Genomic DNA, 17,018 nt, shown 5'->3' on the forward strand with positions numbered 1-17,018 from the left:
GCAAAGTCCTATAGACAAAGGGACTGAAATGTTTAAGTATTTACTTATACCAGTTTGATGCATAGCAGGTTACTTATCTTCTTCGATTTCCTTCTCAGAAAAGTCAGTGCCTAAGAAATTGCTGAAAGTGTATGCCAGTAATGTTGATGAAACAACTGGAATATTAGTGGTTGTTATTTTTGTTCTGGATGCTTCCCTAAGTTAAGCACTTTGTAAGTTCATGTCTAGAACAGGTTGCACATCGCGACTCTACCTAACCTATTTCTGACTCCAGGGCATCCTGTAAAATTTTGGAAGCAATAGGAAATAATAGGGTGCAGAGATACTAATGTTATGCTTCCAGATCTTTGATTTGTAGATCTTGAGAGAATAAACTTCCTAAAATACATGGTTTGAACATTTGTCTTCCACCTGCTGTTACACAACAGTGCCTGATTTCTGAGAATTACATCATGTATCCAGTAGTATATCCATATAATCAATGTGATATAGAGAGAGAGAGAGCGAGAGAGAGAGTAGTCATAATTCTCATCTTTTCTGTGTGTTCTTATAACTGTTACATTTTTTAAATTGGTAGATCTTATTATAACCAGTACATTTTTGTTACTGTCCAGGTACTCCATTTTGTTATTGTCAATGTAAGAATTTTCCTCTTTTCTTTTTGTCCTTCCTTTTTTCTTTCCTTCTTCCCTCCCTCCCTCCCTTCCTTCCTACTCCTTTGATAACCTTAAGTGTTGCAAAATTCCTGCCATACTAAAAAATTACAATTGGCAATGGGCCAGACTCTGAACTAAAGTACAACACTTCTAGGCTGATAGTCTAGGCTGATAGCAGCAAATGCACCAGACCTGGGGCTCGCGGTCCAGTACCTGCCTAACTGAGAGGACACTACAAGCCTTGCTCACCAGCTGGACAATGACAGGATTTAATAAATCAAAATTTTATCTTGAAGTTTATCAAACCTGTAAATGAATATTTTTGCCTCTTACTGTTCTCTTACTGTTCTAATGAGTGGGCTACATGGACCAACTCAAAGAAGAATGCAGACTCCCTACTTGAAATGGAACTCTTTTGTTTCCGTAGCTCCAGTTTATGCTAAAGAGAAAAATAATGAAGAGAAAAATTTCAAACCTCATGATGAAGAATTTTTAGAGAGCCTTAAATTCCTTCCTACTTATTATTATTAGTTTTGTTGCCATATGACACACACTGTGATCTAAGTCCTAAATCCATTACAGCACATTTAATAAATGCAGGCATATAAAGTACTCTGTCATCTGAAGTCATTTCCAACTGCATTCGATATCTTGGTTCCCAAGTGCATTAACTTTTATTAAAAGCATTCTGCTGTAACATCCATCCTTCCTAATTGGTTTACAGATTGCCCCCACCATTCAGGCAAATCTTAATTGCATTTTCCCACAAATCTACTTTGATTTATGGTTCCTTATTTGCTTTATATTATTTATAACAAAGCAGGGTAAAAATCTTAAAACATGAAATAAAATTTACAATAGTTCCTTTTCCACAAATGCAGGGCTTAAACTAAGGGTTCTTAACAGACTTTTTTGCTTTAAAACTTGCTTAGTCAAGCTATAACCTAACATATGGTTTTTAACATCTCCTTTATCTTTCCAGAGTTACTTGTACTTACTTGGTTTTTCATGGATAGAGTGTTAGAAATATTTTGAGTGAATTATGTTGTTTTTTAAGGCTTTGGTGAGCATACTCGTATTTGGAATAGAAAAAAAGGTATAATCTAGTGACATGCTGATGAAGCACAACTGTAAGACTAAGTAATACATATATATATAATCATCATGTAATTATATTATTATATGTTAACATATATATGATGCTTATATAATTGTTATATATTAAGTAATATCTATATATAATATCACTGTAATAAGGTCGCTACATGAGAACAGGCTGATTGTTTTATAAATTACAACTTTTGAGATGCCAAAAGTTAATGCAGGACAGATTAGTAACAGAACCCAAAATATATATGATGTTTAAAATTAAGCATATAGTAGGGAAATAAAATCAGAAAATAACAGAATCTCAAGAACAAAATTCATCACTGTTGTTGGGTGATGGTGAGTTAGCATGAATTATTTCGTAATATCCTCTTCTAAATAAAGACTTTCCATTGAACTGTAGACGTGGAATCATTTCTGTAGGGTGTACATGAAAATTTATGGGCAGAAATAAGTATGAGTTATCTATATCAATTTATAAAATGCCTTCTAGGCTTTCTTAGAGAGCAGTGCATTCCCTCTTTCAAACTTTGAACAGTTAGGATTTGGAGTTCAGAAGCAGAAACACTGTAGTATATAGAAGAGGGGAGTCAAAGAGAAAAGAGAAATTGATTTTAAAGAAAATATAAAGCAAAGGGGGAAAGGGGAAAAACATTTTCTTCAAGAATAAATGGAATGAGATGATTATATGATAGGCAATAATATATCTAATAAAGGCTGTAATTGAGTCTTAAAAATGAGACATTGGGATTTTCATGTTGTTAATGCTGTGAGAGAACCTCAAATACCGGCAGTATCTGCAGAGACCATGGCACATGGAGAGCCCCCTCCCCCCCCCAGCAGTAATGACAGCCTGTCTCTCTCCCTATGGGAGGAGTAACAGAGGACACTCAATGGAGAGTGAAGAGGTTTTTTCAATATCCATTCAGGAGGCCACTTATGTAAGATGTCAGGGTAGAGAATCCGGGGCATAGTAATGAGGCCCTCTTTACACTTTCTATCCAGGGAAGTGTGATGGAGGCCCAGTTGGTGCTAAAACCTCCACTGTCACTTAATATGAATGAGGCATTTCCTTATTTGAGGCCAAAGATTTCAAGGGAAGCACTCAGACTTCTATCCCAACTTTGCTGCAGTGCTTTGGCGCTCTTTCCCACATCCCTGCCAGAAATGTCAGGAAAAATAAGCTAAAACATCAGGCTCGACTTTGCAGCATTTGGGGGTAGGCGTGTAGTAGAGAGTACCTTTCTAGCGTGCATGGGCCCTGGGTTGCAGCACTGCAACAAAAGAAGATATAACAAAAACAAACAAACAAAAAACCGTGAAATATCTTCAAGTAACCCACAGAAAAGCAGGACAAAGAAAATAGAAAATAAGCTGAGCCAAGATAAAACAATGATACAGCATACTTAAGCTTTAACATAATAATTACACTGAGTATAAATGGTACAAATATGCCAAATAAAAGGCAGGGATAGATAAATACATTTAAAAATTTAAAAACCATGAACCAATGATATACTAGTTACAAAAATTCAAGTGTAATAATATAGGCACATGTAAAGTAAAACAGGAAATGATATGTGAAATTAACACTAAAAGAAATTTGTAACTCCACAGTAATTGTAGGTAAAGTAAACTAGGAAAAACAAATTGCCCAAGACAGAGACAGAGATTTCATAGTGAAAAAGAGATCAATATCAATATAATGAATTATGAAAAATGTGAAGTCACAAAAATCCTAAGTATAAATCCAGTGGCCGAATGTATAAAGCAAACACTGAGAGATCTGAAAATAAAATAGATAAATCTGCAATAGTAGTTGAGATTTAAACATCCTTCTCTTATCCATTACTATTATAACCATCAGAAACCTGTTGTAGAATGCCTAGTGACATCATGAGTCACAGGGCCGAAGCAGACCATGTGGGATGCATATTTGTTCTGAATGGCTACAGAGCACACACCAAGATAAACTGAGTCAAGGGTCACAAACCTCAGCAAATAAAAAAAGAAAACCTGAAATTAAACACATACTTCTAAACAACCTGTGGAAATTCCAAGAAGTGAATTTGGACTGAGAAAAAAATGAAGTTGTACATCTATAAGCCCTAGCTAAAACATTGCTGAGAGGAAAGTACGTAGTACTTATGTAACTAGAAAAGATGGAAAGTCTCAAATCAAAAACCTAGCTCCTATTTTAAAAACTAGAAAAATAGATGCAAATCAAGTATAAAAGGGAAATTAAAATCATAAATGAAAACAAAAATATAGGGATACAAATAAAGAGCAGGTCTCTGTAGAGAGAAATAAAATTGACAAGCCGCTAGAACACTAATAAAAAAAGACACCAATACCGGATACTAGAAATAAAAAGTGGCTATAACTATAGACACTGAAGATACCAAAAGAATACTAAGGGAAATCTAAAAATAACTCCACATCTGTAACTGGCGAAATTTAGATTAAGTGAGTCAGTACTTCAAAAATATAAATCATTCATGAGTCACTTAATAACAAATAGATAATTGAAATAGCTGTGTTTCTAATTCATATCACAAAGCAAGAGAAGATTATATGAGTATAGTAACTGGTGCAGAAAAAGAAAAACAGTTGACAAAGTTGAACCTTCATTCATAACTTAAACATCTCATAATAATAAGATGAAAGATAATTTATCAACTATATAAAGACCATTTCCAAAAACTTCCCAATTTATTCCTGATTGACCAATATAGGAAACAAGCAAGATGATTTTTTTTTTTTTGGCCAGTCCTGGGCCTTGGACTCAGGGCCCGAGCACCGTCCCTGGCTTCTTCCCGCTCAAGGCTAGCACTCTGCCACTTGAGCCACAGCGCCGCTTCTGGCCGTTTTTTTTTCTGTATATGTGGTGCTGGGGAATCGAACCTAGGGCCTCGTGTATCCGAGGCAGGCACTCTTGCCACTAGGCTATATCCCCAGCCCCAAGCAAGATGATTTTTAATGGTAAATTTTTAAGCAAACTGTAGTTCATCCATACACTGGAATGTTATTCATTTAGCATTTACAAGTACTAAAATATTGACAAACAGTTAATTAGATTTATATGAATCTCCACAGATTTGAGCTGGATGGAAAAACAGCAAATACTGAAGAGTCTTATGCTGTATACAAATTGGAATAAACAAAATCGTATAGATGGGGAATAGATAGGTGCTGCTAGAAAGCCAAGGGCTGGAGCAGAAGAGTGTGTCTATGTAAAAGGAAACAGACCTTCGTGGTGGTAGAAATGTTCTGAATCTTCTTTATATCAGTGCATGAACACACATCCACCATGCATGTTTGCCATACACACCGACTATCGTCCTATAATTTTCCTTAAATGTGTATTCACAGATTCATGATGCATTCCCTCCACCAACTTCCTCTTTTTAGATTGGCCCAGTTTTTGTGTCTTTTCATTGTATTCTGTCTTTTTAAAAAATGGATTCATTTATTGTCAAAGTGATGTACAGAGGTGTTACATATGTAAGGCAGTGAGTACATTTCTTATCCAACTTATTATCTCCTCCCTCATTTTTCTCCCCCTTCCCCCTTCTCACTTCTCTTCCCCCTCCCCATGAGTTGTACAGTTGGTTTGCAACATATAGTTTTGTAAGTATTGCTGTAGCATTGGTTCATCTTTTATCTTTTGTCTCTCCATTTTTATATTCCCCTTCCCTTCCCTAATTCCAATAAACGTATATACAATAACCAGGATACCAAAATCTTTTTTTGAGGGTATTAAAATGGTGCTATGCTGGTAGATGGTATCTTTTTTATAAGTAATTTCTGGACAAAAAGTTATTAGTCCTTTATAAATCTTAAAAATGTGACTTAGAGTGACTATGAATTACAAATTGTAGAGATCTTAACTTAATAGTTCCCATAATAATAGTGTAGTTGAGAATGGACTCCATTACCTATAGCCTCTAGGTAAAGAGATCTATAAAAATGTCAGATACATGAGGTTATCTAAAAATTTGGTAAATTTTGATAAAAATGTTGGTGAACACTTCTAATACCAAAAGAAAATTTGAATGTAATAAAAGGGTATCTTGCTTCCTACATGTGACAACCCAAGGCTCGGCTCAATTACACACAGTAGGCTTTCTTTTTTCCCTATAAATTCCACCATTAATTTTATATAATTTAAAATTGTTAGTATTCACAATGAGAAGATATGCCATTATTTTATGCACAGACAGAAAGAGTGAAAAGATGTATTTAAAATGTATTCCTTCAGCATTCTATTGTGTATTTTAGACCTGAGGTTAGGATTTGCAATTATCATCTCATAACACATTTTAAATGACATTTTCTAAACATCTTTTTAAAATAGCTTGAAACAAAATAGATCCCTAATAGTGGATGTAAAATAATTTTCTTTTCCAGATGTTTGCATCAATATGAGATCTCTTTTGTCCTGGATGAGATAATTTGGGCTTAATTATCAAACATACTTTATGCAGACCACAGTCCTTTTTTAAAAAATAAAAATAGGAAGCTCCTAGTTGGGAATCTTTTTGTTACACCTTGAAACCTCATGGCTTATTTGTTTCCCCTCTAGGTTCGAGGCCCTCCAGCTGCAGGGGCATTTAAAGAAAGACCGACCAAGCCCACAGCATTTCGAAAATTCTATGAGCGAGGAGACTTCCCCATTGCCCTTGAGCACGACTCAAAAGGAAACAAGATCGCCTGGAAGGTAAGTCAGGGCACAGCTGGAGCAGCCAGCTGCGCTGTCTGCAGTGACACTTCTCAATGCCACACAAACTTGGCTGCTGAGTAAATAAACGGGAGTGATCCCCCAGCACACGCAAGGTGGTAGGTAGCTGCTGGTGAAACCCTCAGTGTCAGCTGCCCACCTTAACTAACAATTAAATTACAGCCTGCAAAGAAGAAAATGACAGAGTTGCTTTTTCCCTCGAGAATTGTCTGCTGCCCCATTCATCTCTATTTTCCTGTGGAGCTGGCAGCCCAGCCCATTTCAGGCCCTTCCATCCACCCGTGATGGAACTGGAGGCTGGGTAAGGAGAGCAACAGCCATTTATCTCCTCCCAACTTCACCGTCCTACAGGACACTTCCAAATGGAAGCTTTAATTACCTAAATGCACAGGTCGAGATGTGTCTGCTCCCGGGCAATGCCGAGTGGAATACACAAGGAGGCCGCCCCTCATTCCCGGGCTCTGCTCCGGCCCGCAGTGCCGTCAGCCTGGGCCAGGCCTGTCCTCCTGCCCGGCTAGAGGCTGACCTCCACCGACATTCTTCTGACAAAAGGTTAATTGGCTTCAAAATAAATGTATTGCCTAATGACTCCATTCTGATGTGGCCTTGCTTCTCTTTTAAAAGGCTCACTGATGTGACTTGAAAAGAAAATTAAAAAAAAAAAAACAGAAAGAGAGGAAAACAGAATGAACAAACTTGCCAATCTTTTTGCTGGAGAAGGCTTTTACATTTAATTTGAAAAACAAATGCTGGTCTCTTACTGGATTCTGCTATTTTTTGTTGTTGTCATTACCAACGACTTTGGTTTTGATGATATTTAAGAGCAACACAGGCTTGTCAGCAGTTGCACAGGTTTTAATATCAGATCAGGTGAAAGAAAACGTTTGGGCCTAGTGTCAGTGAAATAAAGCAATTCAGACATTAAGGAGCCAGCAATTGTGTTTAAAGGTGAATTGGGGGACTGTAATGAAGTAACAAATAAATTAATGTATTGTTAAAAATAAAGTTGTCAAATGAAAGAGTTCATGAGCGTGAATAGGAAGAGGAGAAGGGGAAGAAGGAGGGAGCAGCGGCTTCTGTCACAGCTTTCACGGAGGAGTGGAGGATGCTTAGAGGCGGAAGTGAGAGGGAAATGCACAGAAAGATGGTGTAAACTTCCCTATAGTGTCAAGTTCCCCCTAGAACTTGTGTTTGAACAATTGATCTAAAACTCTTCTGGTCCGAGGGCCTCGCTTCTTTCCTGTTCCAGTCAGCAGAGGTGGAGGTGAGGTGTTGGCATCTAACATTGCCACCTCTCTCCTCTATAGCTCAGTGTGAGAAACCACTACCTTTTGTTCCCCTTACCACCTCCTCCCACATCTTCTCTTCCTCATTTTCTCCTTCTTTCTCATTTTCCCCCTTCACTTCTTCTACTTCCTTCCCTTCTTCCTCATCTCCTATTCCCATTCCCTTGAGTTTCTCCTAGCGTCCATGTTCTTTGCTGTGGTTTTTCCAGGGCTAGCTTGGTGGAAGGATCCAGCAGTGTATTCTAGCTCACTACCTGACACCTGAGGTCATTTAGAGTATTTACCTGAGTGCACTTGAGATTAAAAAAAAAATCATTCCCCGCACAGTTAGTGAGGGGTACAGCTATGAATCAGAGGTACCTTTAAGAAATTCATCACTATAAATTCTACCCGTAAGCCGTTGTTGTAAACAACACTGGAATACAAATTATTTTTAAAAGTCACTTAAGTAAAGATTTGGGGAGAAAATGTTAGGGGAAAATATCATTGGCACTCTAGCTTGAATATAAAACATTGTTTTGTGTTATAAAACATTCACTTGTTTTAGAAATGGAAAGATCTGCAAATATGCTCAAGTATCTCTAAATTCTTTGACCTTGTAGGCATGCAGATGTTGATTCAAGTCAGCTTTCTCTGTGACTCTGTATGATATGACAGTATGAGATGGGCACTAAGAAGGTCTTGTTTCACTAAGTTTCTCAGTACACCAGCATGAGCCCGTGTTGGGAATGTTTGAATAAGAAATAGACAGGTTTACCCTATAGCCCGCGAGACGTGTCAGTATACAATATGAACTCTATTACAAATGCAGCAAAACTGACCAGTCTTTCCAATTGACCGAAAAAGAAAGAAGCTTATGTGGACTTAGACCTCAAAGTTCTCTCTCAGGTCCATTTTTGCATGTCTATCCTCCCTTTATTTGTTATATAAGTGATTTTCAGTAGCTACTTACATTGAAATGCAACAAGTAAAGCCAGAACTGATAAAACACAAGAATATACATGTAAGAAAGGATTTAGCCTCTACTCACTGACCATTGGAGCTATAGAAAATGTCAATGAAAACATAAATTCCCATCTAGCTTCCTAAGGTCTTGGATCATAAGAACTTACTTCTCTATGAAAAATAAATTATTTCTTAAATTAGTATTAAGCTAATCAAGTAACTGTAAATTGCATTTTCTAATACTTTTTATCAATCTATATACAAATAATCTATATACTTTATACCATCATCATTTTTATATCAATTTATAAACTATAAAACAATGAAGCATCCATCAATGAGACAAATTAAATACCAGACAGTGATTTAAAATGGAGCCAGTAACAAAGTTAATAAGAAACAATTCCTGAAATTCTTCAAGGCAAGGGTCTGTGTTTATATTTCTGTCTTGTGCATTCTTTGTCCTAGTTACCTAGAACAAGTGTATCTGGCACAGAGCAGCACATGGTAATATTTACTGAACAAAAGTAAATGCACCCGGTAGCTATTTTTGCATTTTATTCTTCTAGATAATATTTCAGAACCATCTCTTTAACTCTGTAGACCACTTTTCCCACCTATATGACAACAATAAATTCATCAACTTATGATGTTTTGAACTATTGGGAACTCAAATAAGTTTAGCTTCCTAATTATTAAAAGAACTGTGTGAGTCATCGCGAATGCTGCCTGTAACCAGTGTTGAGTGGGAACTTGCCATAGACCTGGAGTCTGTAAGCCACGTGGAAAAGTGAGCAGCAGCAAGTTCAGTTTGAATCCACAGCCTGTTGGGCTCCAGCATTGCATGTGTGACTGTTGGGGGAGGTGGAGCTGTTATCGTGGGGACGCTGCTGGGATTATGCACAGGTGTCTTCCCCGTGTCTGCTTATTTCTTATCTCTCACCTTCAAAATAACAGAGATGAGTTGATGTCTCAGTCCCTCCCTAAACCTCCCAGTGAAGGTGATGAGCACCGCACCTGCCTTTCTGTGTCAACTGAGGGCCCCACTCAGTGCTTCTTCTCAGATTCCCACCTTTTTTTTCCCAATTCTTTTCTGTTCTCAGCAGCCCTCAGTAGTCATGAACTACGAAAAAACAAAAAACAAAAAACAACCAAACCTGTCAGTGTGACTATTTCCATTGACATAACTGATAATTTCCTAGTAGGAAAAACAATTATTGAATATAATTCAATATAACTTCCTTATAATTAAAATCAGCTGCAAACCATGAAGCTCATTATCTGTAAATATTATTGCCTTTTAAAATAAGTCATACTTTGGCATGGTGATACCTGATCCATTCACCATCAGTGTAGTCATATGATTCTGGAAGTTGGATTTATAGTTTGGTCCTTTGGTGCCTTCAATTTCTTAACTGTTCCAGTTAAGAATTTCTTTTCTTTCCTTTCCTTTCCCTCCCTCCCTCATTTCCTCCCTCCCTCCTTCTCTCCTTCCCTTCCTTCCTTCCTTCCTTCCTTCCTTCCTTCCTTCCTTCCTTCCTTCCTTCCTTCCTTTCCTTCCTTTCTGTCTTTTGTACCAGTCTTGGAGGTTGAACTCAGGGCTCAAAGGCTATTATTCTACCATTTAAGCCACAGCTCCACTTCTGCCTTTTTTGTAGTTAATTGGAAAGTTTCATGGGCGGTGCTTGGGCTGGTTTGAATTGTGATCCTCAGATCTCAGCCTCCCAAGTAACTGGGATTACAGGCATGAACCACGGGCTCCCAGCTTTTTCCAGTTGTTTTTAAGGATTAAAAAAATAATAATAATGGTGTGTCTACTGCCCTTAAGGAAGAACCCATAGTGATTGCTAAAGTTGTACAGGCAAATTGATTTGAGTGGTTGGCCTCACATGTAGAATTAATGTTTTATTTTTGGAATTATCCCAGGTTTCTATTTCTTTTAATAGATGCCAGCTAGAGTTTGGATAAGAGGCCTTACTAGAATTTGTATAGCAAATTTTGTAAGAGAAAGTGACAACATCCCTGTATTTTTTTAATGAGAGGTCTACTACATTTCCATCATTAATTCCTTTGTGACTAATTAATAGACAGAACTCATTCTAGAAGACTTGAAAAAAAATAAACCTCTGGCAGTTAATGGAGGATTCTGTTTTTTTGGAAGAGAGAACTGCATAAACAATTAATCCCATTCTCTCATTTGATGTAACTTCTGTGTGTTTTAAAAGTGTCAATATAGAAATTCAACCATGTATCAAAAATAACTTTCATTCAGATTGGTTGGATGACCCCTGAAAGCTAGATGAAAGACTTTCTGCTGAATGGGCCAGTGCTCCCCGCCGCCTAGGTAATTTATGTGAGAAATTAGTGTGAATGGTTCACTTTTATGGAGAGAGCTGCTTGTAGCAAGCCTGGAGAAACAATTTTCCCCCAAGCCTCCATCTGTTCTTCAAACTAGGGCATATGCCATCTCATCGAGCTTGAAAGTCACTGATTTATAACTCCTGGAAAGTGCATGGATTGAAAAGAAAGGTCGACCCGCTACTCAGTGACAGTGATTTGTTAGGCACTGGCTAAAGACAATTCGCATTACCGGAGACCCAAGGGAAACAAGCCGCAGTTGTAAGTTTCAGGTCTCTGAGGACTGACAACCAGAAGGAAAACAAATCACGCCTGCTTCTCCAGCCGGAGGACCACCGCTGCTGAGAAGCAGGAGAGGTCTCGGTGGTGGCGAGGGGACCCCAGCTAAGTTAGCATGCTGCCCCTTCCGTTCCCTCGAGGCCACGACGTGGCTGCCACCCCCTTCAGAATGCCATCCCTTTAGAAGGACTGGCTCCTAGATCTTTAAAATGGGGGTAGCTGCTGGTCATAAAGTGGTGCTGGGGACGAGTTTTCTGTGTGAGCCTGGAAGGCGAATCTCCAGCTCTGCCCCAGCCAGTCATCAAACAAACAGTTCCTCCTAGGTCTGATGTGCTCTTTGTTGAGGCACCAGTGGGATCAAAGTTCTTTGATAGATGACAGATGGAATCCAACTGACAGTGTAGTCATGAGGAAAAAAAAAAAATCATTATTTGTTTGATGCTTTAGAGTGATTCAAGTGTCTCTTTAGATTTAAGCCCCCAGATAATGAATTTTCAACAATCGCAACTTGTATGAAGGTGTTTTGTTTTTTTTTATTGTCAAATTCATGTACAGAGAGGTTACAGTTTCATACGTTAGGCCTTGGGTACATTTCTTGTACTGTTTGTTACCTCCTTCCTCATCCCCCCCTTCCCCCTCCCCCTTCCCCTCTCCCCCCATGTGGATGAAGATTTTTTTTTAAATTTTCTTTCAGGCAAAATTTAAAAGTGTGAATGGATAATCATATCAATTTTAATTTGTATTTCAGGCAATAAGTTTGTTTTACTTTTATCAAAAAGAAGGCTGTCCAGTCCTTGAAGTTTCATGCAAAAACTAAATTTACGTGTATTAAATATAAGTTTTAATTGATAGTAAGAATGAGAACATTTTGTTCTTAAAATATATACATTTTAATATTACAAGAAAATACTGGAAAAATATGAAAAAATAAATCATTATGCCACTACTCATTGTATATAGTTGTTAACATTTCTAGAAGTATTTCCATCTTATCTTTTGATTGAAATCATAGCTATAAGCTATGGTTTTTTCAAAAATTATCATTGCATGCTATATGAAAATGTTTATTCTTAGTTTGTATATATTCCATTTTTCTCCTATTTTGCAATACTGTTTTTCTAGCTAGACATGACCACTGTGGAAAAGTCTGAAATGAGAAAAATGTAATCTAGTCCTTTTCTGTTGGCCTAAAAATCTTCTGTAGCTTTAAACAGTAATGTAAATGGATTGTGCCCGTCAGTGCCTACAACCCTTAAAGTGTACAACACCCAGCTCTCTCTCCTTCTCATACCCATCGCATTTTGTTTATGGGCCATCCCCTTATCTAGGACCAAGTACAGAATTTCTGTCCCTACTTCCTTTCAGCTATGTTCCACATGAGTCTTGCCAGAGTGAGTGTTTCTGACAGAGAGTTAGGGGCAGAAAATGTACAAAGGATAAGGCACCTATCTATTTTTGAATGAGTGCTTCTAAGTTGAGCAAACCATGAGTGAAATGCGGCTATTTTAATCCACTTCTATCCATTTTCCTTGCTATCTACAGAGATGAGTTTTATCTCAGTCTGTGAGGTTGCTATCCTACTAAACTTTGGTTGCATATGATTTTTTTCTCTTTTTCTGTATCTTTTTAGATAATTTTGGGTTTTGCTGGGAGTTACTGTGTTCGAAACTCTTATTAACATGCCATTTAAAAATCACTGGGCCAGGGGCTGGGGATATAGCCTAGTGGCAAGAGTGCCTGCCTCGGATACACGAGGCCCTAGGTTCGATTCCCCAGCACCACATATACAGAAAACGGCCAGAAGCGGCGCTGTGGCTCAAGTGGCAGAGTGCTAGCCTTGAGCGGGAAAAAGCCAGGGACAGTGCTCAGGCCCTGAGTCCAAGGCCCAGGACTGGCAAAAAAAAAAAAAAAAAAAATCACTGGGCCAGATGCCACTGATCCATGAGACTCATCTCCAATTAACCACCAGAAAACCAGAAATAGTGCTGTGGTTCAAGTGGTAGAGTGCTAGCCTTGAGCTGAAGAGCTCAGGGGCAGTGCCTAGGCCCAGAGTTCAAGCCCCACGACTGACAAAATAAATAAATAAAATAAAATCACTGAATCCAATCTACATTTCTGCATTACTATACTGTATTTCTCTACAGAGAAGTAATGTGATTCCATCAACACTTAGTCAATAATGACTGGTCTACTCAGTGAGTCACCAACTTACAATGAGTGACACAAAACTAAGCCCTGTAACCTGCATGATGATAGGTTCTGGTGCATAAAAGTCTGTTCTCTAGAATAGGTGTTATCCAAGAAGTAAAACTTCAAAGAATGTCTTATCAGTCATAAAGCAAATATTCTCTCTTGTACAGATCATATATTATTGGTCCTTTATGCAGTATATATTTTGGATTTACCACACTAATGATCTGGTTCGAATAATTTCTACAGTATTTTTTTCAAATTAAAAGACCTTACAATAGTTGACTGTTTGATATATGGTGTCTATTTGAGTGAATTCAGTCTTATTTTTTTTTCAAATTTTTATTATCAAACTGATGTACAGAGAGGTTACAGTTTCATACGTTAGGCATTGGATACATTTCTTGTACTGTTTGTTACCTTGTCCCTCATCCCCCCTCCCTCCTCCCCCTTTCCCTTTCCCCCCCCTGAGGTGTTCAGTTCATTTTTCACCAAACAGTTTTGCAAGTATTGCTTTTGTAGTTGTTTGTCTTTTTTTACCCTGTGTCTCTCAATTTTGGTATTTCCTTTCAATTTCCTACTTCTAATACCAGTATACACGGTTTCCAATATACTCAGATAAGATTACAGAGATAGTGTAGATACAACCACAGGAAGGTGATACAATAACATCATCAATAATAGAAGCTACAGATACAGATGGGACATTGAAAGTAGTTACAACTGTGATATAACAATCGTTTCCATAAAAGTGCTGTACATCACTGGCCATAAAAGAAATGCAAATCAAAACAACATTGAGATTCCATCTCACTCCAGTAAGAATGTCATATATCAAGAAAACCAACAATAACAATTGTTGGAGGGGATGTGGCCAAAAGGGAACCCTACTTCATTGTTGGTGGGAATGTAAACTGGTTCAGCCACTCTGGCAAGCAGTATGGAGATTCCTCAGAAGGCTAAATATAGAACTCCCCTATGACCCAGCAGCCCCACTTTTGGGTATCTATCCAAAAGACCACAAACAAAATCACAGTAATGCCACCAGCACAACAATGTTCATCGCAGCACAATTTGTCATAGCTAGAATCTGGAAACAACCCAGATGCCCCTCAGTAGATGAATGGATCAGGAAAATGTGGTACATATACACAATGGAATTTTATGCCTCTATCAGAAAGAATGACATTGCCCCATTTGTAAGGAAATGGAAGGACTTGGAAAAAATTATACTAAGTGAAGTGAGCCAGACCCAAAGAAACATGGACTCTATGGTCTCCCTTATTGGGAATAATTAGTACAGGTTTAGGCAAGTCATAGCAGAGCATCACAAGAATTCAGTCTTATTATGAGTTGCTTTTCCTCTACTTAGGTCTTTTTTAACTACATAAAAATAGTAAATTTAGCCTAGAGCCATTGGCTCACGCCTATAATCCTAGCTACTCAGGAGGCTGAGATCTGAGGATCACCGTCCAAGGCCAGTCCAGCCAGGAAAGTCCATGAGACTTATCTTCAATTAGCCACCAGAAAACTGGAAGTGGTGCTGTGGCTCAAAGAGGTAGAGCACCAGCTTTGAGCTGAAGAGCTCAAGAACAGCACCCAGGAAAGAGTTCAAGCCCCACAACCAACCACCCCCCACCAAGAAAAAGAGCAAATTTTAAATGAAAAACAATCTCAAAGAGATAAGTCCACATACATATATATTAACATATTTTGGGAATGTGGCATTTCCAGGGATCAGTGAGGTATTACCAAATCCAAATTTTGACTTGATGTTTTGAAATGTATACTATTTTTCATGTATTTAAAGTTGTTTTCTGCTTGGAACTCAGTCACACTCAAATTTGGAGACATGTAGAATGTTGTGATATACAGGCTCTGTTTTCTCATGCTAGTTGCTATATTTCTTAATTTCTCTGGGTATCTCATGTCTGTCTTTCCAGCACAGCCTTCCAATTAATTAATTTACTTCCTTCTGTTAGGCTTATTTTGCTTCTTTGTGAAAGTTGATCAAATTTAGTCCCAACAGATATCAATTCTAGGATTCATTTGTTTCTTTAAGATCATGTTCTTAGTTTTAAAATAAGCTATTTTCTTTAAAAGGTAAGATCTTGGGCTGAGCATGGCATACATTGCTCAAGTGGGAGAGTGCTTGCCTAATAAAGACAAAGCCCCCTTTTTTAATCCTAATGACAGAAATAAATACATAAGTAAGAAAGGATTGATTTTATCTCTACATGATTTTTTTCTCATTCTCATAATTTTTTCTTGTTTTATGAGGTGGTTTTTGTTTTTTACTGTCAACAGATTTATATGTTCTGACACACTCCTTTCAAGTTTCTTTTAGATGCACATTCATACATTTTTAGCCAGTGTGGTATGGATTTGCAGTCGCCTTTCTTGGACCAGTCACACCCTGGCCCCGGCACTCCTGTGGTTGCTTTCCAGTGTCCCTGTGTTCACAGAGTAATCAGCCTCTGAGACTGGGGATCCATAGTTTGTTATCAGGCAGCTGCCGACCCCTCTAGATTTGGGGTTCCTCTTTGAAGCGATTTGGTACTTGCTTTTCTTACTTTTGAGAATAATTGTGTTAGATCTAATGTTGGTAGCTCTTTCAGCTATTATCAACCAGAAATCATTCCATGAATTCTGTAAAGTTGCTTTCTCAGTCAGACTAGTATCTTTGTTCCTAGATATAGAAAAAGGTGCACCACGTTAAGATACAAATCTTTCCCCAATATGAAATCACCCGAAACATTCTCTAATGCAAAAAGTTGATGAAATAAAATATCCTTTCTGTTTCTCATGGAAGACCTTTCAGTAAACAAAGGCAAGCTAATATGTATTATATGAATTGTGTGTGTGTGTTTATACTCACACATACTTAAGGTTAAGTCTTTGTTCAAAATAGCAAAATAGCATATTTTTTTCAGAAAAACAAAAGTATAAGACTTAGAAAGCCTCATACAAACCTGCAACTCTCATTTTCATATGTATATATTATGAATGTGTATATTTATACACACATGTGCATGCATATATATCTTTTTCTTATTTTGTTATGAAGTTAACATTTAACTTTTAATTTGATAAAACTTACATAGGAAATTAAGGTAGGTGTGCTATCCTAAAGAAATCTCTGAGTTCTCATTACTATTATCAGGAAATAATAAAACTCCTATTACATGGAAATAATTAACAAATGCATAATTAATTTATGCTAAAATAATTTTTAAAATAGGCTACGGGCATGGGTATCACAGAAGGACTCTCTGGATTTATTAATTTCCATTTTTGAAGAGTCACTTGGGCAGTGAAGTATCTGTATATACTCAGAGAGGATTGTGCATAATGCCCATCTTTATAGTTTTACAACATATTATGAGAAGAACTGGTAATATTAAAACCACAAGTCAAAAAATACAAAACTTAAGATCTTTATAATTTCATTTGGAA

General features: G+C 37.5%; 1 protein-coding gene across 2 annotated transcripts in view; it reads left to right on the top strand.

Annotated features, from left to right (window-relative positions):
- The window catches only part of Pacrg (parkin coregulated), a 353,738-nt gene that overhangs the window by 35,241 nt on the left and 301,479 nt on the right, over window positions 1-17,018 (top strand). For both annotated transcript variants that reach the window (XM_048354410.1, XM_048354411.1), the window contains exon 2: window positions 6,349-6,483. In XM_048354410.1, the coding sequence (XP_048210367.1) occupies window positions 6,349-6,483 (135 nt within the window). The remainder of the gene's footprint in view (window positions 1-6,348; window positions 6,484-17,018) is intronic.

Source organism: Perognathus longimembris, chromosome 9 (genome assembly GCF_023159225.1).
Source record: "Perognathus longimembris pacificus isolate PPM17 chromosome 9, ASM2315922v1, whole genome shotgun sequence".
Taxonomy (NCBI): Eukaryota; Metazoa; Chordata; class Mammalia; order Rodentia; family Heteromyidae; genus Perognathus; species Perognathus longimembris.